The sequence below is a fragment of the Cyclopterus lumpus genome, chromosome 1 (genome assembly GCF_009769545.1).
Source record: "Cyclopterus lumpus isolate fCycLum1 chromosome 1, fCycLum1.pri, whole genome shotgun sequence".
Taxonomy (NCBI): Eukaryota; Metazoa; Chordata; class Actinopteri; order Perciformes; family Cyclopteridae; genus Cyclopterus; species Cyclopterus lumpus.
The window spans coordinates 22,491,036-22,517,069 of record NC_046966.1 but is presented as its reverse complement, the minus strand read 5'-3'; the positions used below and the strand labels follow the sequence as shown (position 1 = coordinate 22,517,069).

The window sequence follows — 26,034 nt, the reverse complement described above, 5'->3', positions numbered from 1 at the left end:
AAAAAATTAAAAAAGCCAACTTGTTTAGTTTGTTTGTGTTTCAGAAATAAATAAAAACATCCACAGTGTAAATACTCTTTATGTGCATCTACACAGAGCTACAGGAAAGATATATAAAAATATAACACTGGATAGACATCAGATTTCATTTTTTGTGTATAAAACTGTAAATAAATCATATAATCTGGTTCCCTTTACATATATATTTGTACATTAAACGTCTACACGGAGTTGAACGCCGGGTTCGTGAAGTTCCCGTTGGCGTCGCCGTCGTTCTCGGCGAAGTCTTCGGGGTCGAGGTCGGCCTCGAACATCCGCTGCAGCAGAGCGTCCACGGTCCGGTATCCTGAAAACAACCGGTAACATCATCAATACCGATGATCGATACTAAATTATACTAAAAAAAATCAAGAGCAGAGGACATTTAAAAAAAATATAGAGTTTAACAAAGTAAAATTACTTCACAGCTAATTTAAAAATGTGTCTTTTGTTATTATTTTTAGAGCTATTGTTCTTGTTCCATTGTACGATTGTATTGTTTTAAAACGGGACTAAATGATATTTAAAAATAGATTTAGATACAGGAAGTTGTGGATTTCTTGGCAGCTGCGGTTAAAAAAAAAAAAAAAGTAAAAAGGTTTGTGAGCTAAATGAAGTGAAGGTGGTCTGGAAAAATGGTGTTGTATTTAAAGTGTTTTTATTTATCGTTAAAATGTCCAAAATGTCTTTATGTGTTAAAATGTCTAAAGTTTGTGTCCTTTCTTTGATCTACAGATCCCACAGAGTCCGTCTGCCCTTTCAAAATAAAAGCATCCGTTTACAAGGAACCTCCTCTTGTCCTCAAAGATCGTAACGTCTCATCTAAACTCGTACTCCGCGTTAGCCGCTGCCTGCAGGTCGGACTGTCTCTTACTTTTTGAAGCGATTTTAAACATCAGGGCCGGTTTGTTGCTTGCCGATTGGCCGGTTCCCTGGTCGCTGTCGATGGTTTCCATGGCGTTCACCAAGTTATCCTCCAACTTCTCCCTGGTGCACAAAACAACGCGGATAAAAGAGCTGAAAACATAACATTTCTTTTGATGTTCCTCTTATCAATGCTTTGTCCTTGGGATTAAGAGTCTGATTGTAAAATGTGTGCGTTTTAGTACATGTTTAAAAATAAATAAATACATATATATAAAAATATATATATATATATATAAAAAATGTATTTATATACATCTAAAATAAATTAAAACAAATATATATATATATATTAAAACATATGTAAATATGTATATATATATATATATATATATATATATAAAGATCAAAAAAAATTAAAAATATATATATACATTTTAAATGTATATATACATTTATATGTATATATATAAATTATATATATATACACAATTTATATATAATGCCGTAATGACAGGTCCTGGTTGTCGCGGTAACGTACTGTGCCACGGCCAGCTCCAGCTCCTCAATCTTCTTCTCCAGGGACGTCTGCAGGTCGCTCTTATCCACCGAATACTCCACGAAGAACGCCTCCAGGACGAACGCCACGAAGATACTGGAAAGAAAACAAAACGTCATCAGCCCCAGACAATAGTTTGTTTACATTTCGGCCATTAGCAGTTCCTGATTGATGCACAGACAACTGTGACTAGATTCCTTTTGGTACTGAAGAAAACTTAAAATCACAATGACTCTCAAGCAGCTTCTGCAGTTGTAAGGATTCATGCACACCTTGAACAGTAGAGATTATGACATCCCTGGAGACAGTAAAGCAAGCTGAATCTACAAAGTATGGGCCAGACAACACATAACTTATTGTTGTCTCTTTCACACACTGTCTTTGTCTCATCATCATCATCATCTCCTCCTCCTCCTCCTCCGTCTTACTTGATGATGACAATGACGACCATGATGTGGAAGAGGATGAAGAAGAGCTTGGCCGACACGTGGGTGACGGCGGCGAAGCCGCTGCTGAGCAGTGGAGTCGCGTTAAGGAATCACAGAGTTCAAACGTCTCGATCAATCGGAGTAAATCGATTATTCTTAAACTTCCATCATAATAATATCCGTGAGAACGATCTTCTCCGCGACATCTCACAGGACAATATTCCACATTTTACTACATTTGATAACTTTAGTTACTTTGCAGATGCAACATTTATCAATAAATAAATAAATAAACTCAATGTAACACCAATAATTATTATTAAAATAGACCCTAAATAGGACAAGCGGTTTGGATAAGGGAATGATTCTTAAATGGGTTTTTTTATGCATAATGAGTACATTTATCATCTGTTTTGACTTTAGCACATTGTTTTATGAATTTTGACTTGTAACAAAGTATTAATACTTTCAATCAAGTGAATGATCAGAGTACTTATGCCACTACTACCTTTGGGCAATGACCTAAATCTCACTAATCCAATTTTTTTATCTTGATTTAAAAATGTTCGATCTGAAATTTATCATTTGATGGATTTTAATATAGCATTTTTAAAATATTGTGCTCTGCGGCACCAGCAGACACGGTGACCGACGAGCGGGATCGAACCCCCGGTGTAAACGGCTGTTCGGCTCAAGGATATCGTGCCACTGGTTGACCACGGTGAGCTCCACCAGCAGGATGAAGGACGACACCACGTTGTTGAAGTTGTTCTTGCAGTAGTTGAGTTGAGCGAAGGTCGTTCCCTTCAGCAGCGGGTTCCCGCAGTACGCCTTCGTCGGGTCGCTGGAGTCGTCCTCGAAGGACCGAACCTTCCCCTTGAACAGCTCCATGCCCACCATGGCGAAGATGTAGTACACCACCTGAGGAGGAGGAAGAGGAGGAGGATACGGTCAGAGGTTAGATTCACCACCAGGACGCTAACTCGAGCGTTTAGCCGAGTTAGCGACGAGTCTCTTGGGCTCTTACTGTCCGAACTTTGGTGATACTCTGATTTTTAATCTGGCGCCATCATCCGCTCAACAATTATCTAATGTTTTCATGTTTGCACGTTATTCTAAGTCGGTAAACAAGGTAAACATTACACCCGCTAAGCATCAGCATGCTAGCATTGCGACGTTAGCATTTAGCTCAAACCTCACAGAGCTGCTCATTGGACCTAAAACACCACACAGCTCCATGAACACGGAATACTTTTATGCCATTTTTGGTCCAAACTAAAACAACTTTTAGATGCACGACAATACGTTCAGACTTACGATGATCAGCTGTCCAAACGTGAGGATCGCTGGTCCGATCCTGATCAGGGTGTTGATGATTGCCCGAAACCTAACACGGGGGAAAAATAGTCCAGATGAGCGAGCGACGGTAGAAAACAAGGTGTCCTGCTGTCTAAAAAGGTGAGGCATGTCCAAATGATAACCCGCCCTTGATCAATGATGTAAAACTACAGCCGTGTTTGAATTAAAGTGCTTTTTAGAGATGAAACCTTTTGATGCTGTCCACCACCCGGATCAGTCGGAGGACTCGCAGGATGAAGACGATGTCCAGGATCTGTCGGCTGGTGTAATTTTGCGCTGTAACAGGAGGACGGACACAATTACTCAGAAACAACGGGCCGGGTCTCACAAACCAGGTTAAACCAGGTTGAAACTGGTTTAACCTGGTTTGGGAGACCAAAAATGTCAACTGTAATCTAGTATTACCTTTAAAAAGGGTGCAATACAATGCTTCTCAACATGGTGACGGCGAAATAAAATTGCTCATTGTTTCAGCACTACATTCAATAAAAGTCTACGGGAACAACACTTTTTTAGTTTAAACAAACGTACATGACGTCATGGCGGAGTTGACGACGGTGGCGATGAGAGCGGAGATGACGATGACGGTGTCGAACCTGAAAACACAAATCGAATATTAGAAAAAGAAAACACGACATTTCGAGTGGAGCGTCGATACTTTTCTTCACGGGTGATGAAGCTGAAAGCTGTAAACGAAGCTTTTATCCCGTCGGACAACAAACAACATGTTTAACGGTTTCACGGATGTATTAAAAGATCTGTCGGCGCCGTCAGTGTGTCCTAGTGGTCACTGAAGGTACTGCAAACAAACAATTCCTCCCCATAGACCTCCATTATAAAAGAGACGTCTGTAAAAAATGTTGACGGGAATCAGAATCAGTTAATACTCTGCATTATGAATATTTACCCATGGAGGTTATATATATATATATATATATATATATATATATATTTGTAAAACTTGTGGAAGCCACAAAACGCTTCAAGGTCTTATTCTACATCCATGAAACATACAAACGTATTGAAGTCGCTGCAGCTGCACTGCTCACCAGCAGGGAGCGCTACAATGCCACTGAGAAGAAAGAAAACCACTTCGACAGCTGCAGCAAAAGCGCTTTACAGGCGTACGACTGAAGAAGCAGCAGATCGTGGATCTGGAACGCGTGTCACGTACCTTGTACTTATAATCTGGGACGAAGACAAGCTGTGTGAAACGGACGTGAAACAGCTCATTGATTTTAGATTTGTAAATGTTTTTTTCATCGTGCATTTTATCAGCAAGTGTTTTCCCCTCGTTCTGAAAAAAAACACTGAGTTTCCAACAAATATTGAAATTCAAAAAATATTGTCATTTTATTCTAAATCACACACATTTTCTTTAAGTTGAGCCGAGGTCACGTAAATATTGATTTAAGTACATTTTGGGGCATATTCTACGGGGTCGATTCCGGTATTTCTAGACTATTTCGAGTGTTTCCACCGTTACCCAGAGTCCTTTGCTCATCTAGGGGCGCACGTCCTCACCAGTTCCAGAAGCTGTGCCGGGAGAAGAACGCTCGGGGCTCGAACACGTAGAGCTTCAGCAGGATCTCCAGCAGGTAGAGAGCCAGGAAGACCCACTCGGAGTTGGCGATCAACGGATTCTCCTCGTCGAGACCGATGAACACGGCGTTCACCAGGATGATCAGGTCGTACAAGATCACAAAGGCCCTGGAAGACACACACACACACACACACACACACACACACACACACACACACACACACACACACACACACACACACACACACACACACACACACACACACACACACACCTGTTTTCTTTCTGCAGGCCAGATTGTACAGAATCAAAAAACCCAACGAGTGTTAGACAGAGACTGTCGGTGTAACCAGGAGGCGACCTCCGGTTCTTCTGAATGAAGCCGATGCGGAAGTGTCTTAAAACCTGCATTCTCTCTCCTGACCACCAGGGGGCGACTCCTCTGGTTGTATAGAAGTCTATGCTTCATGTGTTAAAGCTGCATTCTCTCTCCTGACCACCAAGGGGCGACTCCTCTGGTTGTATAGAAGTATATGCTTCATGTGTTAAAGCTGCATTCTCTCTCTTGACCACCAGGGAGCGACTCCTCTGGTTGTATAGAAGTATATGCTTCATGTGTTAAAGCTGCATTCTCTCTCCTGACCACCAAGGGGCGACTCCTCTGGTTGTATAGAAGTATATGCTTCATGTGTTAAAGCTGCATTCTCTCTCCTGACCACCAGGGAGCGACTCCTCTGGTTGTATAGAAGTATATGCTTCATGTGTTAAAGCTGCATTCTCTCTTCTGACCACCAGGGAGCGACTCCTCTGGTTGTATAGAAGTCTATGCTTCATGTGTTAAAGCTGCATTCTCTCTCCTGACCACCAGGGGACGACTCCTCTGGTTGTATAGAAGTCTATGCTTCATGTGTTAAAGCTGCATTCTCTCTCCTGACCACCAGGGGGCGACTCCTGGTTGTATAGAAGTCTATGCTTCACGTGTTAAAGCTGCATTCTCTCTCCTGACCACCAAGGGGTGACTCCTCTGGTTGTATAGAAGTCTATATAAATGACTCTACTTCCCCTCAGTAAACATTGTAAACATGAGTTTATGGTTGTGATCGCGTGTTATAAGTTTAAAGAAATACTTCACACCATAAATGAATAAATATATAAATAAATAATTTACAGAATATATAAATAATTGTATATATATGCTACACAGAAATCAGTTCTACAAGCGGTCTGTCTCACCGGTGTTGGACCAATCGGCAGAGGAGGCGGCTTGGGGCCGACAGGTAGAAGGCGGGGCACGCCCTCTGGAGTGGGTGTGGTCTCGACTTGAGCGTGATCACCTCGATGTTCAGGAGGTCGGCCAGCTGGACGAACGCCACCTTACCTGTCAATCAACAGACCGAAAAAAAACATCATCACAAAACACCATATAGAATATCATTAAAAAAAAGGAATTTGCATGTGATTTTTGCCGATTTCTTAATTAAATTGGACCAGGGGAGTGTTCAGGTGTTCCTTCTCAACTCGGAGATTTCAGAGTGTACCATGTCCTCGTCACTTTTATTGTATCCTGACATCAGCCATTACAAGAAGGAAGACTTTATGGCCCTGGTTAATGTCCGTCAGGCCACGGGAAGTCTGCAGATACTACTCGGGGCGGAAAAAAGCCCTCCGTTTAGTGGGTTAAAAAAACATTATTAAACTTTTTCATTTACAGTTAATATTCTCGTAAGAAACCCAAAACGCACAATGCACTTTGTAGTTAAAACAGAGATAAAAACCAGGTGAAATAATTTACACCTTTCCTTTTATTACTGTTATTTATCTGCGTGTGCACGTGTGTGTAAAATGTTAACGTTTCAATGTGCAATGATAATAAAAGGCATTCAATTCTGTTCTATAAGGTTAGTTTAGTTACTGCCATTATTATGGGAAGTGGATGAATGCCTAAATGGAGTTTTAAAAAAAACATGATTTTAATTGAATTTTAAAAGGCTTATCGCAGTATTTATAGACTCGATATATTAAAATGTTACTGGTTTTAGACCAACAAAAAATATATATATTTCTCAACCAGCATCTTAGGCTTTGAAACAGCATTTTGATGTTAATGTCGGGAAATAAAAGTGACACAAACATTATTATTAAACTGAAACGACTTGATCCTCAACTGCACATCGGCATTTCATTTTGCCCAACTTCTCCTCTAAGATACGTTTTAAAGTAATTGATAAGTATGTATTGCGTTTGTTCATTATTATTATGATATTATTAAGTATTGTACGTCTTCACTCTGGAATTTAGTGGATGAGAAGCATAAAGTCACTGACGGTGTAGAAATGTGGAACAAACTCTGTTTCTTCGGGTGCAATCGGCTCTTCAGCTCGGTTAGTTCTCAGAATGGAGTCGAACTAGATGATGAAGCAGAGTTCGACTTCCTCCATGTGGAGGATGAGTGTGCAGATAGCGACTCTGCAGAAAGCTGAGCGAGCCAGGCGGCAACCTCCAGGTTCCTAAAAGTGAAGCCAATGCGGAAGTGCCTTAAACTTGCATTCCCTCTAATGTCCAGCAGGGGGCGACGACTCCGGTTGGAAAAAGAAGTCAAGAGTGTATAGAAGTCTATATAAAATTACTCTACTTTTACTCTACTCATTTCCTCAGTAAACATTGTAAGCATGAGTTTAAAGTAGAATATATGTATATATATACACATATATATATTGGGACCCACCAATGAACCCCTGGTTGTTGTCGTCGGAGACGCTCCACAGCAGCTCTCTGTGGGCGTTGCTGATGTCGGGCTGGACCAGTTTGACAATCTGGTTCCAGTTAGCCTGGCTCACCACCGGCTCCCCGCCCTCCGCCCTCTGCTCCTGCAGCACGGCAAACGCTCGCACCATCTTGTGCCTTTTGGCCCTCACCAGCTGCCGTACCTCCTCCTGGTGGAGCAAGAGGAGAGCCATTTATTCTAAAAAGCTGAGGTCCAAGTTAAAGAGTTAAAACATGGCACATTGTGGAACTCTGCACATCCTTAATATGTTTGTTTGTGTTGATATTTGTGTAAATCTTTTCCAAAAAATAATAATTATGTGCGTTTCTCATAACAAAATCAAAATACATGTGTATATACTGTATATATGTACATTTTGTTAATTTGTATTTGACTATTACTTTTTTCAGTTTCTTTGATTAAAAATAAATTTTCAAAAAACAAACTGAAAACCCAAAAGCGTTAAAGACAAAATGCTAAAATGTTGTTGAAGAACAACATTACAAGGTTTTCATCTCGTACTGGATTAAGAGACAATATTTCTTCTGAAAAGTTGAGGTCATCTTATATCCTTGGCTCCAACAGAGTGTTGCATTATGGGATGTTTATAGCCTTAAAGCTGCAGTTGGTTTAATTTATAAAAATGACTTTTTGTCATTTATTTTTAGTGTAGATGAGTAAAGAAATACATAAAATCCGCCTCCTTTTGGCGTTTCTTCTTGCATTTGAAACATTCTACCGCGCCCGTAGGAAAACAACCAATCGGAGCCGAGCAGTCTCTTACGCAACATTTAAAATTTTAGAGCGTTTAAGTTTCAGACTGTTGCAGAAAACTCTCGTTCCGTCAGACCCGTCGCACCTTCAGGTATTTCTTGTAGTTGTTGTAGACGACGGCCAAGAAGACGGACATGAAGATGTAGGTGTTGATGAGGATGTACAAGATGAAGAAGATGGCGAAGACGAAGCTGGCGTTGTACGCCGGCATCCTGCCCGACGAGAAGCAGAAGACAAAACATGCAGATAAACAGACGCATTTGTTTCTGAGAGTCATTTCCTTCTTCTTTTTTCCGTGAGAGCTTCTGACTGCAGGACGCACACAAGAAAACGTTCATTACTCACAGAAAAGAATCAACGGGCATCTTTAAAGTGATGTCTGACGGTGTTCTCAACAATTAATCAAATGGAAATGTATTTATATGAAAATATTGTAATTCAATCCAATTCTTATTTTCATTTTGAAATTTCTTGCCGTGTGCTAAAAACAAGTTTAAAAAAAAAAAAAAGTACAAAAATAAAAGATTTTTTCAACTTTAAAAATAACGTTTTGTACAATTTTCTAAACTCAAGCTAAAAGGGAGGAAGGTGGAGTGGAGGAGGTCAGAGGTCACCGGAGTCCGTGTCTTCTTACATGACGTCGGGGCTGTTGGCCGTGGTGACGAGGACGTACAGGTCGAAGACGATCTCCAGGTAGTTGGTGAAGTACGGAGCTCCGTCGATGGTCTTCAGACCTCTGCACAGAAAACACTAGTCTTTGACTTCAGATTAGAGAACAGAAACAACAACAACAACAACAACAAGGCGCCGCACCGTTTGCCCAGCAGTTTGAGCGCCATGAGGGAGAAGATCAGGAGGCTGAACATGAAGAGCAGGAAGACGTAGAAGATCTGAGGGAGAGCGTTCCGGATGCTTCTGAAGGCTCGGCGGAGCTGAACACAAACAAACAAAGTTAATGAAGAAGGAAACGAACACACACACACACACACACACACACACACACACACACACACACACACACACACACACACACACACACACACACACACACACACACACACACACACACACACACACACACACACACACACACACACACACACACACACACACACAACAAATTAATGATGTGTTCAGGCGGAGTCGGCTCAGAAAGTCAAAACATTTGCAGGAAGTTTAAAACCGAACACATTCGTGATCCGGAGATTAGAGGACAGATTAAACTGATGAAACCCCGCTGCGTGTGACTGTTTACCTGAGAGACCACACACACACCTGAGAGACCACACACACACACACACACACACACACACACACACACACACACACACACACACACACGGTGCAACTTCACCAGGTAAAAATATAAATGTCCTCTTAACTTCTGGTGTGAGAATTGTACATTCACCAAATTATTGTTCTCTTGATGTTATTTAGCTATGCAAGGGACCAACAGAATCACAGGTGAGACAGCTTACCTGCCGTCCCTCGGTGACATTGACCAATAGCAGCGGGCGCAGGACTCTGGACCAGCGGACAGCGTAACAGTTTGCGGCCTCCAGCGACTCGTAGATGATCAAATCGACCACGGTGAGCTGGACGACACGCAGACGTCAAAAAGGTGAACAGTGTATTTTTAATGTTCAACACAAATTAAATATATTTTCGTCATTTCTGAAAGGTTTTCCTGCTTTTTGTTTGTGGAATCAGTTTTTAATTTCACCTCCGCGTTTTTAAATGGTTTCCAAACACGAGTCGGTGAGTATTTAAACGTGCGTTTTGATTAAAATAAGGTTCACTTTCTGTAAACGATAACAATAATAATCACGACAACAATAAAAGCTGATTTTCAGAAAACGTGATGGTTGGAAATTAAATCTCAAGCGACCGAAGACGGAAAACCTGCAGCCCACCCGGCCCTCGGACCCCCCAAAGAGTCCCCGAATCACCGACACAGCAGCGACCGGGAGGGTCTGACAGGAGATGTTGACAGAAACAGAAACTGCTCTCAAAAGATCGGCCGCCTCGGCCCTCTGAGTCACCAGGAAGCCGCGTTGCTTTTATTTTTATAAAAAGGTGCTGACGCGGCGACATCGCCGGCTAAAGGTTGTTTCACAACGACAGGCAGAAAGTCTCCTCAGCAGATTCTGACTCTGCAGCTCACGGACAGGAACTCTGCTCACGGCGAAAACCAGGAAGTGGTCCGGGTTCAAACGGCACCACTCACCAACCGTCACCGGACCCCGACCCGGGTCTAAGAAAACCCTGACCCGGGTCTAAACACTTCACAGTGATTCCCTGCAGTCGTCCTGGTTTTAGTTGATCTGGTTTTGGTTGATCTGGTTTTGGTTGATTTTGGTTTTGGTTGATCTGGTTTTGGTTGATTGCGTGTCAGTTATTCTGGTTTTAGTTGATCTGGTTTTGGTTGTTCTGGTTTTGATTGATCGTGTGTCAGTTATTCTGGTTTTGGTTGATTGCGTGTCAGTTATTCTGGTTTTAGTTGATCTGGTTTTGGTTGTTCTGGTTTTGGTTTTGGCTGTTTTGTTTGTTCTGATTTCAAGTGTTCTGGTTTGTTGTGTTTGGTTTTGGTATTTGTTGTTCTGGTTGTTCTAGTTGTCCAGATTGTTGTTGTTATAGTTTTAGTTATTCTGGTTTCGGTTGTTCTGGTTATAGTTGTTCTGAATGCAGTTATTCTGGTTTTAGTTGTTCCGGTTTCGGTTGTTCTGGTTTCAGTTGTGTGAGTAAAACACTTTTTCTGTTTCTCTTGTTTTATTTTCTGCAGTACTGTGAGTGGCCACTGAATTCAGCCCCCCCCCCCCTTTCCCGTCCCAACTTTGTAGCCCCTCCCACCAGACCGGTGATATTGAGAAGCCACATCCTACCACAAGGATGACGATGATGCAGATGTTTTTGGGATCTTTCCAGAACTTGTCTCGAGGAATCACTTTGGCGTAGTGAACGAGTCGAAGGGTGAAGACGAGCAGACAGAGCAGCTCCACCAGCATGGTGTACTGGAAAGACAAAAGCAGACGCACGTTGTTGTCTCAATGGTACTGGTCTAAACTGGTTTCACTCCTTTTTGCATAATGAGGCGGTTTGTGATGCAGACGGTGACTTTAAATCGTCCCGAGTCTGTTGTAATGAAATGTTAAAGATTAGATGGTGACGGCCACATAAGATACTGGTTTCAGATATTGATCAGAAATGTAAAATTACCCTTATTAATACATTGAGGGGGGAAAAAACTACACACAAAACTTCTTCTATCTGCAGAATGAATGTAGATTGTTTTTCTTCCAATGAGGTGCAGAAAAAAAAACATTCAAAAAAGGAAGCATGAAAACAGAACAGCGTTGGTGTGTCAGACGGCGGCGGCCATCTTACCAACGTTGGCACAGGGAAGACGGCCGGCTTCTCAAAGATGGCCAGAGACAGATCCACCAGGATGAAGAAGAAGAGGATCACCTTGGGGATCCAGTGATTGTAGCGTATATACAGTCTGAACACACACACACACACACACACACACACACACACACACACACACACAGACGAGTTATCATGACTTTTGGGGACATAACATTGACTTATATTCAATTCCTGGAGACTTAAACCAAACCCTTTGCCATAACCGCTTCAAGCCAAAACCCTAATCTAACCATAACTCTAAACCTAAACTCGACCTCACTCTACCCTTAAACTAAGTCTTCACCCTAAACCGTAATGATTTGTTTTTTGGAGATATGCAATTGTCCCCATTTTGGCCCCTGAACCAAGCCGGGTCCCCACAATGTGACTGTGTAATCAGATGCGGGTCCCCACATTGTGTCTGTGTAATCAGATGCGGGTCCCCACATTGTGACTGTGTAATCAGATGCGGGTCCCCACAAGACGGCACACACACACACACACACACACTGATCACATGCGCTGAACTTTTCCACACAGCAGAAGTGTTGAGGACAGAAGATGCCGCATTAATAAAGACAATCAACAACACTAATTAAATTATAAAGCAGCTGTTATTTATATATATATATATTTTTCTGACTTCCTGTCTGTGGCTCTCAGCTCCAAACCCATTAGTTCCTACTGCAGACGTACATCTTTAAAAACATATATATATATATATATATATATATATATATATATATATATATATATATATATATATATATATATATATTGCTTCATTAAAAACAAAAGTGTACAAACAGCAGGTAACTGGAGTTAACAGGAGAACATATTGTAGAGGACGAGCAATAAAAAGTAAAAGAGAGGATCAGTTTAGCATCAGCGGTTCTGAGATATTCTGATGGAAAGACTTCAATATGATGTTAATTTATAACATATATAAACGTTATATCTGGATTATAAATGTGAATGTCTCACTTCACAGCCTCGGGCGACGTGTCAAAGTAGATGTTCCTGTTGTACTGAGCGTCTGACACATAGATGGAGGCCAGGTCAAAATCCTGAAACACACACACACACACACATACACACACACACACCAAAAGGATGAAGCTGGTTTTATTTTCTGACCTCAATCGCCAATATATATTTATTTATTATATATATGTAATAGTATTTACCATTATATGATATTTAAAATATTATTATAATATATTATACAAAACTATTGATTTTGAGAATTGCTTTACACTTTATTATGATAAATTATTATTAGGATTTTTGTTATTTATTAATTTTATAGTTCAGTGTCAACAAACACGCCTCAGCTCCAGTGAGGCGGAACCTTTAGCTGTTGAATTATTGAACTAATATTCAGTATTTCTTCTAGAAAAACAGCAATATTTTGTGAACAGCAAAAAAAAATAATAATTTAAATCTTGGGAGTCTGTTATACATTTACTCCTATTTATTTGACTTTTTACAAAATGTAATACAAATACTGGTAAACAAATTAATAATAAACACAGATTAATCCACAATGGAAATAACAGCGTAGAATAAATAGATTTTAACACTCGGAAATAAACTTTAGAAGGAATATAAAAAAGGGCACAAATGTGTGTTTATCATTCAAAATAAAAGCCAACTGTCCATCTTTAGTTCCCAAATGTGACAGTTTGAGCGGCGAAGATGAAACGGATAAAAAAAAGAAGAAGCTGAGCTTGTTGTTGTTGTTGTTGTTATTTACTGAAGTTAATCACAAACATGAACTGGAAGCTTCTCTGAAGTGTCTTTCTTCACTGTCCAACATGCTTTATGGTGCAAACGGGACAAAAGTCCACGAGTTCACCGCCGTCACGTGAAATAAACTCTGCATTGACAAACGCACGCGCTCGTGCACGGGAGCATCAGCTGCACGTGAGCGCGCGCGAGACTCTCTCACCTCTTTGCTTTTTGCAGCGTTTCCTCCGTTTGGGATTCCTTTTCCTGCAGGCTCATCAGGAATGTCCTCGCTCTTGTCTGGCTCCGACATCTCTCAAACTTCCGACGGGACAACAACAACAACAATAATAACAACAACCACAAAAACAAAACAAAAATCTCTTTTCAACAGTTTTGCCCTGAGAGTTTCCAGCCTGTCAGTCCGAGGCGGGTTCTTTGAGCCTCTGCAGGACAAAGAGTCCAAACTTTTTCTTTTTCTTTTTGTGTTCCCCTCTCAGTTTGAGTTGTAAACGTCACGGCGGAGCGGCGAGGATCCGCATCACGTGTGTCCCTCCCTGCTGCACGTTAACGGGCCCGTTAACCGTCCACCGGGCTTCTGTCTGACTCTGGACTGATCCGAGCCGCTGTTGCTCTAGCTCTAATAAACCCCAGGATGCGTGCTGCCTTCAGGGACCGGAGGAAATATGGAAGGGAAAGGGACGCGGTTACGCGGTCGCAGACTCGTGACTCTAAATATTTAATAATAATAATAATAATGCATTTAATTTATATAGCGCTTTTCAAGGTACTCAAAGACACTCTACACAACATATTTTAAACATCCTAACAGCACTACAATAAAAACAATGAGTGACACTGTTGTTGTAATGTTTTTAAAATTAATATTCGGAGTGCAAACTGATTTGATTAAAATATAAATTGACAACACAAGCAAGAACAAATAATAATAAAAATATATACGTATATAAACCATATTTTTGTTTTTTATTATTATTTTTATTATCTATACATAGATAATATATATTTATATTTAAAAAAATATATGTATATATATATATATATATACACAGTATACACTCATTATTAGGTTCGTTTAATTATTTACATGTTGGTGATTTTTCTGTCTTTTTAACATTTTATTTCAAATTGCTTCTCCTGAGTGAAGCTCGTGTGTTGCATTCGTGTGGATTTGGGTGTCAACGCATTTTCTTCGGAGACATTGAAGGCAACACGAGGCGTCATGTAACTCACGAGCAGCCGGATAAAGGAGACGGAGGAAGAGAGAGACAGTCAAAAAGCACCGGGTGGAAATATAATAAAAGGGAGTCGACGACATTGTTTATGTTCGTCTGCGGGAGAAATGGGAAAGGAAATGTCGTGTCTTAAAAAAACTGATTTTAGACTTGCACCGTGAAGCGACGCGGCAGCCCAACGATGACGTCACCGGGGAGACACGCGTTGAAGAAAACTGAATACGTTCAAGTTTTATTTTGGGGTGTAATTTCCCTTCATCACATTCATGTGCTGTGAACAAACAAGAAGAGGAATTATGTTTGTCTTCATTCTTGTGAACGGGTGACTCTACCTCCCGGTTCACTTATTACATTATTAAAGTATGTACTTATTAATTATTAATCATAATTCAAATAAAAGTAATTTAACAAGCGTATCAAATAAAAAAATAATTCCATAAATATTTTGTTCTTGCTTCAGTATTTTTTAATAGAAACATACATTATGTGTGATTAAAAAAACTTATACAAATATAAATAAAAAATATACAGCTGCGTTTTAATCTTTTGATCTGAAACCACGTCTGAAGTCTTGAACGCTCCGTTTTCTTTTTTCTTTTTTTTTTTGCATATTATTTCGGTATTTATGTGGCTCTGCTGCCACCTGCTGTTCACGCGGCAGTTTTGTTTCTGCCAGCTGGGATGCAAAACCATCAAAATCAGTGGAAAACACTTCCTCAGCCCAGGTGACCCTGGAGGAAGAAACAAAGCTTTTAGAATGAGCCTCAGATCGCTGTAAAAAAAAAAAAGACCTCCGATATCTGCAGCTCCCCATTAATTGTTTTCATAATCGAACCACTATATTTAGTAGAAATATCCTCACGTCGCTGCTGTTAATAATTGTGATTTCATGCATTGTTCTTCCACAGACACAGCTTGTGTGTGTGTGTGGAGTTTAAAATGTGACCGTGAGGGTTTTAAGACTGTGGAGCTCCTCTCATCCCTGGCGAATCTCTTAGATAAGTCATGGCACACGATTCCCGATCAGGCCGCACGTTTTCATGTATTTCGACGCCTGTGCAGTTACGGTCCAAAGTTTTGTGTGGGAGTTTTGCCCCACTAGAGAGCTGCGCTCACTAAATGCGGGGCTACTCGTGGTTCCTAGAGTCCTAAAAAGTAGGATGGGAGCCAGAGCCTTCAGTTATCAAGCTCCTCTTTTATGGAACCAGCTTCCACTTTCAGTCCGGGAGGCAGACACAGTCACCTCATTCAAGAATAGACTTAAGACTTTCCTCTTTAATAGCCCTTATAGTTAGGGCTGAATCAGGTTTGCCCTGGTCGAGCCCCTTGATATGCTGCTATAGGCTTATAGGCTGCTGGGGGATGTTTTAGGATACACTGAGCACCTATCTCCTCTTCTCTCTCTCCTTATGGATGAATTTACATCTCTCCATTGCACCTTATTAACTCTGCTTCCTCCCCGGAGTCGTTGTGACTTCACGTCTCATAGGGTCCATTGGACCTGGAGGTGTCTGATGCCTGGTGAGCCGGCCTCGCGTTGGCCCTGCTGATGCCCCGCCCCCCCTCCTCTCTACCTCCTTCTGTTTCATGGATTGGAGTTCCATTCATACATTGTCATATTCATGTAATGTGTTTATGTAACTTTGTAATGCTTCTTCTTCTGGGCCCAGGCCCTCTTGTGCACCTAACCTGTCTTTGCTTTCTATTAGTTACAACAGACTTTTGACTTTTACTGCACTTTGTCCCTCAGGGCTTCCATACATACGAGAGAATACAGCAGCAGGACGTTCCTATGTTCTCGTTAGTCTCTCCAACAACACTGTGTGAGGTTGTGTGTTATTTCATCTGTCTGACTGATTACTTATTATTCATCATCAACCCTTCCGTGCACAAACGCCTGTGAAAACGATCAAATAACACACGTTTCTATCGTTGGCATTCTAGTGCTCACATATTTCAACATGTTGGGCTAATACTGTATGACGCAATGCCAACATGTTAAAACTGGTTCCTGACTCCTCATTTATTTTATGTTGCATTTGTTAAATTTCTAGGTTTGTCACTACTTTTGGTTAATGTTAAATTAATTGCGGCACTTTTCTTTCATTTTAATGCCCTCTTTTAAATCTGATCTTAATCTTTTGCAAGATTACAAAGTCCTAAATGTAAAAAAAAAAAATAGTGAGACAATGAAAGACACACACAAAGTATTGTATACAAGACAAGTAATTATTTATGTAAACAGAGAACACACAAGACATAAATATATCTTCCAGGACCTTTATTTACCATAATAACACTTAGGAGCAGCTGGCATTACTCGGTTTTCAACTGCACTATTGATCCAGAAACCTTTCTCATAAATTCATGGCTTTGTGATCTTGCAAATAAGTAAAAAAAAAAAAAAAAAAGTATTGTAAATCTCACGAAAAACTTACATTTAGTTTTTCCTCCGGTAATTGTATTCTCTTTAACTCAATATGGCACTACTTTGCAGTCGTAAATAATGCCTCCGGACAGTCTGATTCCAGGTCTGTTACCAACTCAATGGTTTGTCTGTTAGGACGGAAGAATTCATTATTATTATGGGATTGTTCAACTGGTTCATCCGACAGAAGAAAAAGGATGACGACGCAATTTTACTTGTAACAAAATGACTATGTTCAAGCTAGAAAGAATCTTCACCGAAACTGAAAATGATTCAGTGCAGCAAATAAACCATTAACCGCGAAAGCCGCTAAAAAAAGCTGTTATAAAAACTGTAATAAAAACTGTGATAAAAGCTGTTATAAAAGCAGCCATAAAAAGGAAACTTGCACATCATATTCGGTCCGTGTGTTCAGATCCCCATACTATGAACCTATTCAGCAACATATTTAGTATGTCCCAATACACAGAATGTAAAATACAGTATGCCAAAAAAAATACCAGTGTGTTGTCCTGCATGCGGTCGCATGTTGCAGTAAGGCGAGCACCAGCTTGCTTTTTCGGTCTGTTCCCACACCCAATTATATTACATTGGAGCGAGAGGGTCAAAGTCCAAGGTGCATTGTGAAGTAGTAACTTCCAATTGAATGCACACTGCATGCACCAGTACTTTCTTTGACAGGGAAGCTGCAGAGTGTATCAAAGGTAAAAAAAAAAAGAGAGAGTATGTGATGTGAAACACAGTTGGAGGGATGGAGCGTCGGTATGAGGCCAGACAGCTTGAGAGAGGGGATCCTTTGCATGCTCGAACTGCAGGATCTGATCAGGGTTCAGTTCTTAAATGTCCCCATGTGTAGTGTAAATGGCAGCAGCTGGACAGAGACCACATATATTTGAAGCCTTTTTTCCCCCATGTATGAGATGTTTATGTGGTTAAACCAATAAAGTGCGTCACCTGTCGAACCAAACATAGTTTTTTCACTCCTGCTTCCTGGTTGGTTGACAAGCAGACGTCGCTGCATGAATACAAACTTCCCGACGACAAGTGACTTCAAACATAGTGATTTATGTTTTTTTTTTTAATGTAGCAAACAGTGAAAGAGTCTCAGTGTAAACAGATTAAAATCAAAATCAAAATGTAATCTCAAAAACAGAAAATAAGATCTAATTTGCATCATCATCCTTCAGGTTTAGAGGGCAGACATGTTTCATCTTATTTCTTTTTGAAATGTTATTATTTATATATATGACGTATTCTGAATCAATCTTTGGTCGGCTAATTTTGGAAAATAATTTGACTTGGAAAAAATGGCAAACAAAAAAAGAAATAAAATGAATTCTCACATCAAACATCAAACAAAATGAAGAGAAAAACATTCAAAACTCAAGTCAAATGTTTCGTGAATGAAGGACAGAAAACCACAATCAAGCTTCAATCAAACAAATCAATTAAATTGGTTTTCATTTTAGATATTAATGCTGTCAACTTTCAATACAAATAAGCAGTACATTATATAACTTCTGCAGAAAAAGAAACCGCAAACTGTTAAACGTTAAATAACATGCTCAAATGCAGTTACTCTGATCATTTATCTGAATATTTTCATCAAAATATGAACTGTAAGTAAGGCCTTTTTCAACAAATATTTTTCTTGAGATTAATTTACTTTATATTTCTATATTTATTCTAAAAAAATAATATAACTATTTATTTTCTAATTTAATTTGACATGCTCATTTATCATATGGCTAACATTTCATTTTGAGAATTAAACTCTCAGGCGGATGAAACCAGTTTGAGCTCCTGGTGCAATTTAATTTAATTAATGGCAGACTGGAGTACTCTCATTGGCCTATTCAGTTTTACGTTGGCAGCTAGTTCCTGTAATTTTTACAAGGTTCAATTAATTTCATGATTTTATTTGAGTATGTACACATTAAAAAGGCATATAAATATTGCAACTGATCAACTTTAGAGTCATTTCCTCCAGAGCTGAATCGTGGGTAATATTCTGTTATGGAGTGAAACCTCTACAACTGGTCAGAGCCAAAAACATGAAAGGCACATTCAGTGATACAGATTGGTCAGTGTTGATATTTACTAAACCGGCATTGTAATAAATCTTCTGTTAACGAAACGCTATGCTAACACTTAGCAGCGCAATCCTGAATTTTCTTAGATTTGTGGATTTTATTCCACACCGTCCAGCACTCCTTATAACAAATAATAATGCATGAATCTAATGTGCTTTTCAAAGACCTTTTAAAAAAAACGAGTCCTTAAGTAGAAAACATTTTTTTAAAAGCTACGACAAGCTTTATTAGCTAGCTAACGAGAGCCAAGCCCCCAGGAAGAGCACTGGGCTTTGAAGAAGAATCCTAAATAGTGGCCAAACGGTGGAACACGTTCCCCGTAGAGTTTCATTCGGAAAACGACGTCTGTAACTCATCGGATAATTTTTTTCGAGGGTAAACAAACTTCCTGCTACAAATACGTTACACGCGCGTAATTAGTAAAATGAAGCTGTATTGATTAAAATAAAAGCGTTAGTCAGACATCCGGGAGACGGAAAACTGAAAAACACAACTAATACATTTTCAAACCATCCAAAAATATCTTTCAACCAAATGTAGCCTTGCTTTCATCTTCATTAGGGATGCACCGGTACAGGTAACGGGCTGATACTCAAATAGCTGGACCGGGTATCGGTCACAATGGGGCCAATATATTCAAATGCATCGTTTTTACATAGTCTAAATACTATATTATATGATTCTGTTTTAATTCCCATTTAAGTTTTGACTTATTTGATGCTGCATTAAATTTTAAAGATCTCGATTATTTTTTATAATAAATAAGAATTCAGCACATTTATCCCTATTTATATATTTGTAACATTTAGTTTTACAAAAAATAGGAAAGCAATGTTTAAGTTAAGCCTGATTTAAACATAAAAGAATGGTCCCAGTCATTTCCACACAGTGAGGCATACAGCTTATTAATTGAACACTGGTATCAGATCGGTTCTCGTTATTGGCCGATACCCAAAACCCAGGTATCGCTAACCGTATCGGTACTGAAAAAGGTCAGATTGGTACATCCCTAATATTGATGTCTTATCACGAAACCAACAATCTGAGTGATGTCTTCAACCGTCGGAAGACTCCAGCATGTGACGTGATAGAAAAGTAAAGTGGAACCAAGTGAGGGGGAACCTAATTTAATCCAGCCTTGGTTGAGCAGAGTTACCTCACTGTCAGAGGAGTTTGGGCCTGGATGGGTTGGCTCTGACTGAGGAATAGGCCCCGATGTGGGTGATGAGGTTGGGTTCCACACTGTGAGACCTCTCCCCGGGTATCGTCCTCGCCATCTGATACAGAACCATGTCTTTGGCGTTCCCCTGGACGCAGAAGGAGCCGTCCAGATACTCGGCCACCCTGAGCGAGGAGTTGCCGGGGAAGAGCATGGCGGGGGTGCAGCACTCCGTGGCCGGGGAGACGGCGTAGAGCTGCGGGGAAAGTCTCCGCACCTCCAGGAGGTAGTGCCGCCCCAGCAGCTCCGAGGCCGCCATGAAGTAGACGGTGAAGAAGAGGAGGTGGCCGGCCGACAGCGTGAAGGAGAAAGAGCAAGGGTTCCAGTGAGGAAAGGTGAGCAGGAGGGCCGTCGCTGCGACCAGCCCGAGTCCCACCCACTCCAGGATGCGGTAAGGCTCTGGGTTCCAGTAGCGCTGCAGCCTTTCGGGGTGATACAGCTTTATGTAGAGAGTCCGGAGGGAGAACCGCCGCGACAGGAGGTCCTTCACGACTTTGAAGAAGTCCTGCTTCGGCAAAGCATCGTCCTCCAGGACCACCATGTTTTTGGGCTTCACCAGCTCCCATCCCTTGCGGATGCAAAAGACGTAATCCCTCTTCTCCTGCTCGAAGATGTTGACTCGTTCCCTGTTCCTCTGCTGCTGCTCCCGAGGCGAGGGCCGGATCACCCTGAAGTGATCCTCCAGCAGCTTGGCGTCCTGGTTTTCCTGCGAACCGCTTTCCACGTCGCAGACCAAAACCTCCGCGCACCGCCGCTCCCCGCAGCCTCCCAGGGCGCCGCTCAGCTGACTCATCACCTGGAGCAGGTAGTGGAAGTCCCGCCCTTCGTTGCGCCTGGCCGTCACCACGACAACCAGCAGCTCAGGATGCTGGGCGACGTCGGCGAATCTGGAAGACAACGCCGACGCGGTAGAGGCGCTCTGCCAGAAGCGGAGGGCGTCCTGGCCCCGGTCAAGGCTCTCCCGTAGGACCTCCTCGCTCATGGAGTCCAGGTACATGGACTTGATGAAGAAGTACGAGTAAAGCAGCCGATGGCTACACAGAGGCAGAACGACGCAGAACGTGACGACGGCCAGGACGAGGGCTTGAGTGACGGTGTTGGACCATCGCAAGTACTGACTGAAGAAGGTTTTCCATCGAGGCATTGGTGAACCAGCCGGCTGGAACCACACAGGGACAAAAATGAACAGAGGCGGTCTGCTCAGGAGGGTCCAGCTCAACATTTGCGCCGTCCCAGCATGCAGTTTGATTTAAGCAGTGAAACCCGACGACGGGGTACTGATCCGAGTTCGGCGTTGGCACTTCCTCTTGTAAACGGAGAGGTGGGAGAGTTTCAACACGGTCGCGATCGTCTGTTTCCGCTCTGGAGTCTGTAGAAAGAAACGAGAGGAAGTTAATTTAATTTTCACAGTTACCGTTATCAGCTGTTGCCAATCTGGTTGAAAGCACAGGGCCACGCTTGTAGATCAGGGGTGTCAAACATACGGCCCCCGAGGACCAGAACCGGACGGCCAAAAGGTCCGATCTGGCCCACAGGAGGATTTTACAAACTGCTATTCTTATCTGTCCATTCCAGTTCCTAATTCTTCACAGAGGTAAATGGGAAACCAGTGTGCTCAAGGAAGATAACATTCGGCGCCTCAATCCGATTCATCATGGTGAAAAATACAAGAACTTACAAGAAAGACCGAGAGCAGAGAAGATAAATGAATCGTTTGGCAGTTTGTTTTTTGTGTGTGTGAATGGACTGTTCATTCACGTATTTACAAGGTCTTTATATAATGGTCTTACTGGTCTGAAACTGGGGGAGTACCCCTGCATAAATCCAATGACAAGGCATGAACCCCGTCTTTCAAAAGACTTCTGCACATTTCTATCATGTCGGTTTAATTCTATGGAGTTTTAAAATATAAAAAGTGGTATTCTTCTTATCTAATTAGAATCAGAATCTGTTGATTGCACATACAAGGTGCCTGTTGTGTAACAGTGTGCAATAGTATTGGGACACATCTACATCTGCTTTCTGTACATTTTGGTTTCTTACTGTTCTGCCGGGTTGATTTTGTTATCGCTGTTTTAAAATAGGCGCTGTACAAAGATAATGTACGATTATTATTATTATTCCAACCCCTCACGGTTTATTCCTATTTCCTTCCGTGCATGACTTTGTTTGCACGTTGTCTCAGTCCTCTCTCTCTCTTCACAGTCAGTATGAGGGCAGGAGGAGGATTTGCACCGGCAACCCTTGTATCATCCATATAAGGACACATGTGGCTTTAAGATCGACTCGAGAGAGAAAAAAAAAAAAAAACGTGCAGAAAGTCGGATGGATCGTTTCTCATTGAACATTAATAATAAACGATACCCCCCCCCCCCCCCCCCCCCCCCACACACACACACACACACATCTTAAATAATACGCGTGTGCATGTTTAAAAACTACGGACGGCCTGAAACCGTGTAAGATTACCTGAGCTCGCGCACACGGTGAGACTGTCTGCTTTAGGACAACGGCGAGACGGTGAAGGAGTGCTTATGAATAATAATTTTTAAAAAAAACTGTCCCGACGATCAGATTTAACATCCCGGGGGGGAAAAAAAAGAAAGAAAAGAAAAGAAAAAAAAGGTGTCTCCCGTTTTAATGTGGCAAAAAAAAAATCATGTGGCTTCCGGTACAGTGTATTACCGGGCGACAGGAATCAAACCGAGCCCCGTTACGTTCGGTTATTACACGTCGACGGTGTGCGACAATTACGGTCGAGTGTTTCATGGAGATATTTATATGGAAAACAAAGAAAATAAAGAGAGAGAGAGAGAGAGAGAGGAGAGGAGGGCGGGACTCACGGGGAGTTGGGGGGCTGCAGCTGCTTGCTGGCCGCTGCCATGTCCTCACCGGCGGCTCGGTACTAGACCGGAGACGCGCAGCTTCCAACACCGTAAAACGTGGACTAAAGGCGCGCGGGGGACGTGACGCGCTGCTCCCGGCCAGCAGGTGGCACTACAACCCACTGAAAGTCATATTTACTTAAGTAAACTTTTTTTTTTTTTTTAAAAGGTACTTTATTTGAGTTTTACCCCACCATTATACTTCTACTCGATCTATATTGTATCATATTTATTTTTAAAAGCTTTTAGTTGCTTCGCATATTGTGATTATTAATAAAAAAACAAATAAAATCAAACTACTGAATAAGTATTAATTAATTAAAAAATGACATTCGACGATATATACATTTGGGCAGTCATATAATTGTTTCCCCCTTCATAAATCCTTCTAAAAATAAATAAATCTAGGAAAACATTACAGCTTAAAAAGTTACCCATTTCCTTAAAGCCAACGTGCAGTAACAACAATAAATACTTTTGGCCAGCCTTTTTAAAAAAAGAAGACAAAATGTCACTAAACAAGGCGATTACCTTGTTTCCGGTCCAGCTGCGTGCTTTAACCTTGAAGTAGCCCTTATTTTGCAGAGGAATATCTTTACAGCCCTTTTTTCCTTCAGTATCGATAATCATCTCCTTAGACATGCAAAGTCAAGTTAACAAGATTTACCTTGAAAAAAAAGGACTCGAAACATATTCAGGAAATAGAGAGAGTAATGGACAAGTTAATGTATCAATAATTATAATCTGATTCTAGGGCCATTCTGCAGATACTTTTATTTTAAGAATATTCTAATGCCAATAGTAATTTCTACACTACACATCTATAACTCATGGAATCTGCAGATATGTTTAATTATCTTTCTAATGCATGTCTCTTGTGTTGTTCTATACGACTATAATATATGTGAAAAGATGGCTACGTCAAATTATCTCGATAAGGGACATGAATGAGGGTTCCCCCGGTGTATTCTTTCTCTTGTAAAAGGTTCCTTTGGCTGGAAAAAGATGGAGAACCTCTGATCTAAACCAATAAAAGATTTAAAGGACATTTTTCCGTCTATACATCTATTGTCTGTCACTGTTTTATGTTGTATGTCTGAAACTGTGTTAAATGTGCTACTGCTGTCTTGGCCAGGACACTCTTGTAAAGGAGATTTTTAATCTCAATGAGGCTTTTCCTGGTTAAATAAATTTAAATAAAAAAATTAAATAAAAAACCTCTACGGATCAATACTTGTGTATCGCTTATGCATAGTATATTTCAATGCCACAGAAGCAGTATAAATTGGCCAATGACATAATTACCATGTGTTTTCTCTTCATAAAATCTATATCTAAAAATCTGTCTTTTATTTTGAAATTCGGTCACACAGTAAACTCTTCAGTCCGATTTCTAAATTCCAGGAATACATGTTTGTGAACTGTGTAGCAAAGAAGTTATACACTCATCATCACTGGTAATAATCAATACTAATATTGATATACTCAGGATATGTTTGATCAAATGTGTGTATTTTGATGAAACAAGAGAAACTATTATTCATTGCTTTAATTAATTAAGCCATTTTGTATTTGCTAAACATTGATTATTAATTACATTTTCGTCTTGTGATATACAGTAAGAAACATAAAAACACACCAACTGAATAATTATCATATATATATATATATATATATTTTTTTTATAGACCATAAACTGGTCCTTTGTGACATTTTTTTCCAGCATGCTGCTTTAATTAATAATCAACAGGGCTAATTAATAATGTTTTGGCCGCTTAATCTTAAACGTTCTTTCGGGGATTTAAATCATTGTTGTTGTTGTTGTTGTTGTTGTTGTTGCTGCACGTTTCTTACATTTCAAAGCTGAACGTTTACGTCATTAAAGGTGTCAAAAGAACAACAACTTGAAACCGTGTTTAAAAACTACGGTTCACACACAGGATGTCGTCACCGGCTCAACCGGTTTTAGTTTCCCTTCCTCGTGTGTCACAGTGACGCACCGCCCAGAAACTGACCAACTGTCAATCAGTGAGCCGAGAGGACCAGACAAAAGAATCCATTAAGAGAGAAAAAGGTCATTTGTATAATAAAAAGCTGGGTTTAGTTTTTATGATTTTTATTCCTATAAAAGCATCCTCATGTTGTTCTGAGCAGCTGCAGTCGTGAATAATAAAGTGTAAACGCATCCGACAGCGTCAGGAAGCCGGGTATAAAACTTTGTGGTATTTCAGTGACACTGTAATCACCATCATCATCATCATCATCATCATCATTATCATATTGTATTCATTGCTGTAAACTGTCAAACACATTTACCTGAAACCTTCAGTGGATGTTCACGACCCCTTAAAGACCTAAAAGCACCGTCTTTTTTGTTCTTTCTTCTGGAACCCAAAATCAAATAAATAAAAATACATTCCAATCCGGTCTGCTGGAGCTGCACCCAAGGGTGCTAAGATCAACAACCTCATGGGACACACCTGAGAAAGGTGCGCTCCATTTGTAAAAAGGATCTGAGAACTTTCTTTCACAGACGTTGGCTTTATCTCAACAAACAAAGCACTCCCTTCCTCCTCCACGCCCTAAACTACTGATTATAATAATAATAATAATTACCAGAAGGAGTTGTTACTTATCCACCTGAAGGGTTTGACGTGCAAATTAAGGGCTTGTTTCAAATTTCGGGG

At 40.7% G+C, this 26,034-nt stretch overlaps 2 protein-coding genes across 6 annotated transcripts; both read right to left on the bottom strand.

Annotated features, from left to right (window-relative positions):
• Positions 1 to 61: 61 nt before the first annotated feature.
• On the bottom strand, positions 62 to 14,103 carry tpcn3 (two pore segment channel 3). 2 transcript variants are annotated; one of them, XM_034559781.1, is made up of 20 exons: positions 13,690 to 14,103; positions 12,723 to 12,805; positions 11,715 to 11,829; positions 11,213 to 11,341; positions 9,809 to 9,925; positions 9,144 to 9,262; positions 8,965 to 9,066; positions 8,416 to 8,542; positions 7,518 to 7,725; positions 6,026 to 6,170; positions 4,774 to 4,959; positions 4,424 to 4,453; positions 3,781 to 3,845; positions 3,438 to 3,525; positions 3,208 to 3,277; positions 2,592 to 2,811; positions 1,891 to 1,981; positions 1,445 to 1,558; positions 914 to 1,026; positions 62 to 346 (listed from the first exon to the last, which is right to left on the bottom strand). In XM_034559781.1, exons 1-20 carry the CDS (start codon positions 13,777 to 13,779, stop codon positions 222 to 224), a joined length of 2,337 nt encoding a protein of 778 aa, XP_034415672.1. In that variant the 5' UTR covers positions 13,780 to 14,103; the 3' UTR covers positions 62 to 221. The 2 variants fall into 2 exon arrangements, with proteins under 2 accessions (XP_034415672.1, XP_034415769.1); XM_034559878.1 differs by lacking the exon at positions 4,424 to 4,453.
• Positions 14,104 to 17,014: 2,911 nt separating this feature from the next.
• On the bottom strand, positions 17,015 to 25,835 carry pgap4 (post-GPI attachment to proteins GalNAc transferase 4). Of its 4 annotated transcripts, none has more exons than XM_034563665.1 (2): positions 25,664 to 25,835; positions 17,015 to 21,831 (listed from the first exon to the last, which is right to left on the bottom strand). In XM_034563665.1, exon 2 carries the CDS (start codon positions 21,682 to 21,684, stop codon positions 20,407 to 20,409), a length of 1,278 nt encoding a protein of 425 aa, XP_034419556.1. In that variant the 5' UTR covers positions 21,685 to 21,831; positions 25,664 to 25,835; the 3' UTR covers positions 17,015 to 20,406. The 4 variants fall into 4 exon arrangements, with proteins under 4 accessions (XP_034419556.1, XP_034381014.1, XP_034419403.1 ...); XM_034525123.1 differs by lacking the exon at positions 25,664 to 25,835 and adding an exon at positions 23,879 to 23,976; XM_034563512.1 differs by lacking the exon at positions 25,664 to 25,835 and adding an exon at positions 23,306 to 23,415.
• Between the last annotated feature and the right edge of the window lie 199 nt (positions 25,836 to 26,034).

Coding starts and splice junctions, on each gene's coding strand:
- tpcn3 (XM_034559781.1), bottom strand. CDS start 13,779: ATGTCGGAGCCAGACAAGAGCGAGGACATTCCTGATGAGCCTGCAGGA. Junction 7,726..8,415: donor ACTACAAGAAATACCTGAAG/GTGCGACGGGTC, acceptor TTGCTCCACCAG/GAGGAGGTACGGCAGCTGGT. Junction 3,526..3,780: donor CAACTCCGCCATGACGTCAT/GTACGTTTGTTT, acceptor CTCCTGTTACAG/CGCAAAATTACACCAGCCGA.
- pgap4 (XM_034563665.1), bottom strand. CDS start 21,684: ATGTTGAGCTGGACCCTCCTGAGCAGACCGCCTCTGTTCATTTTTGTC.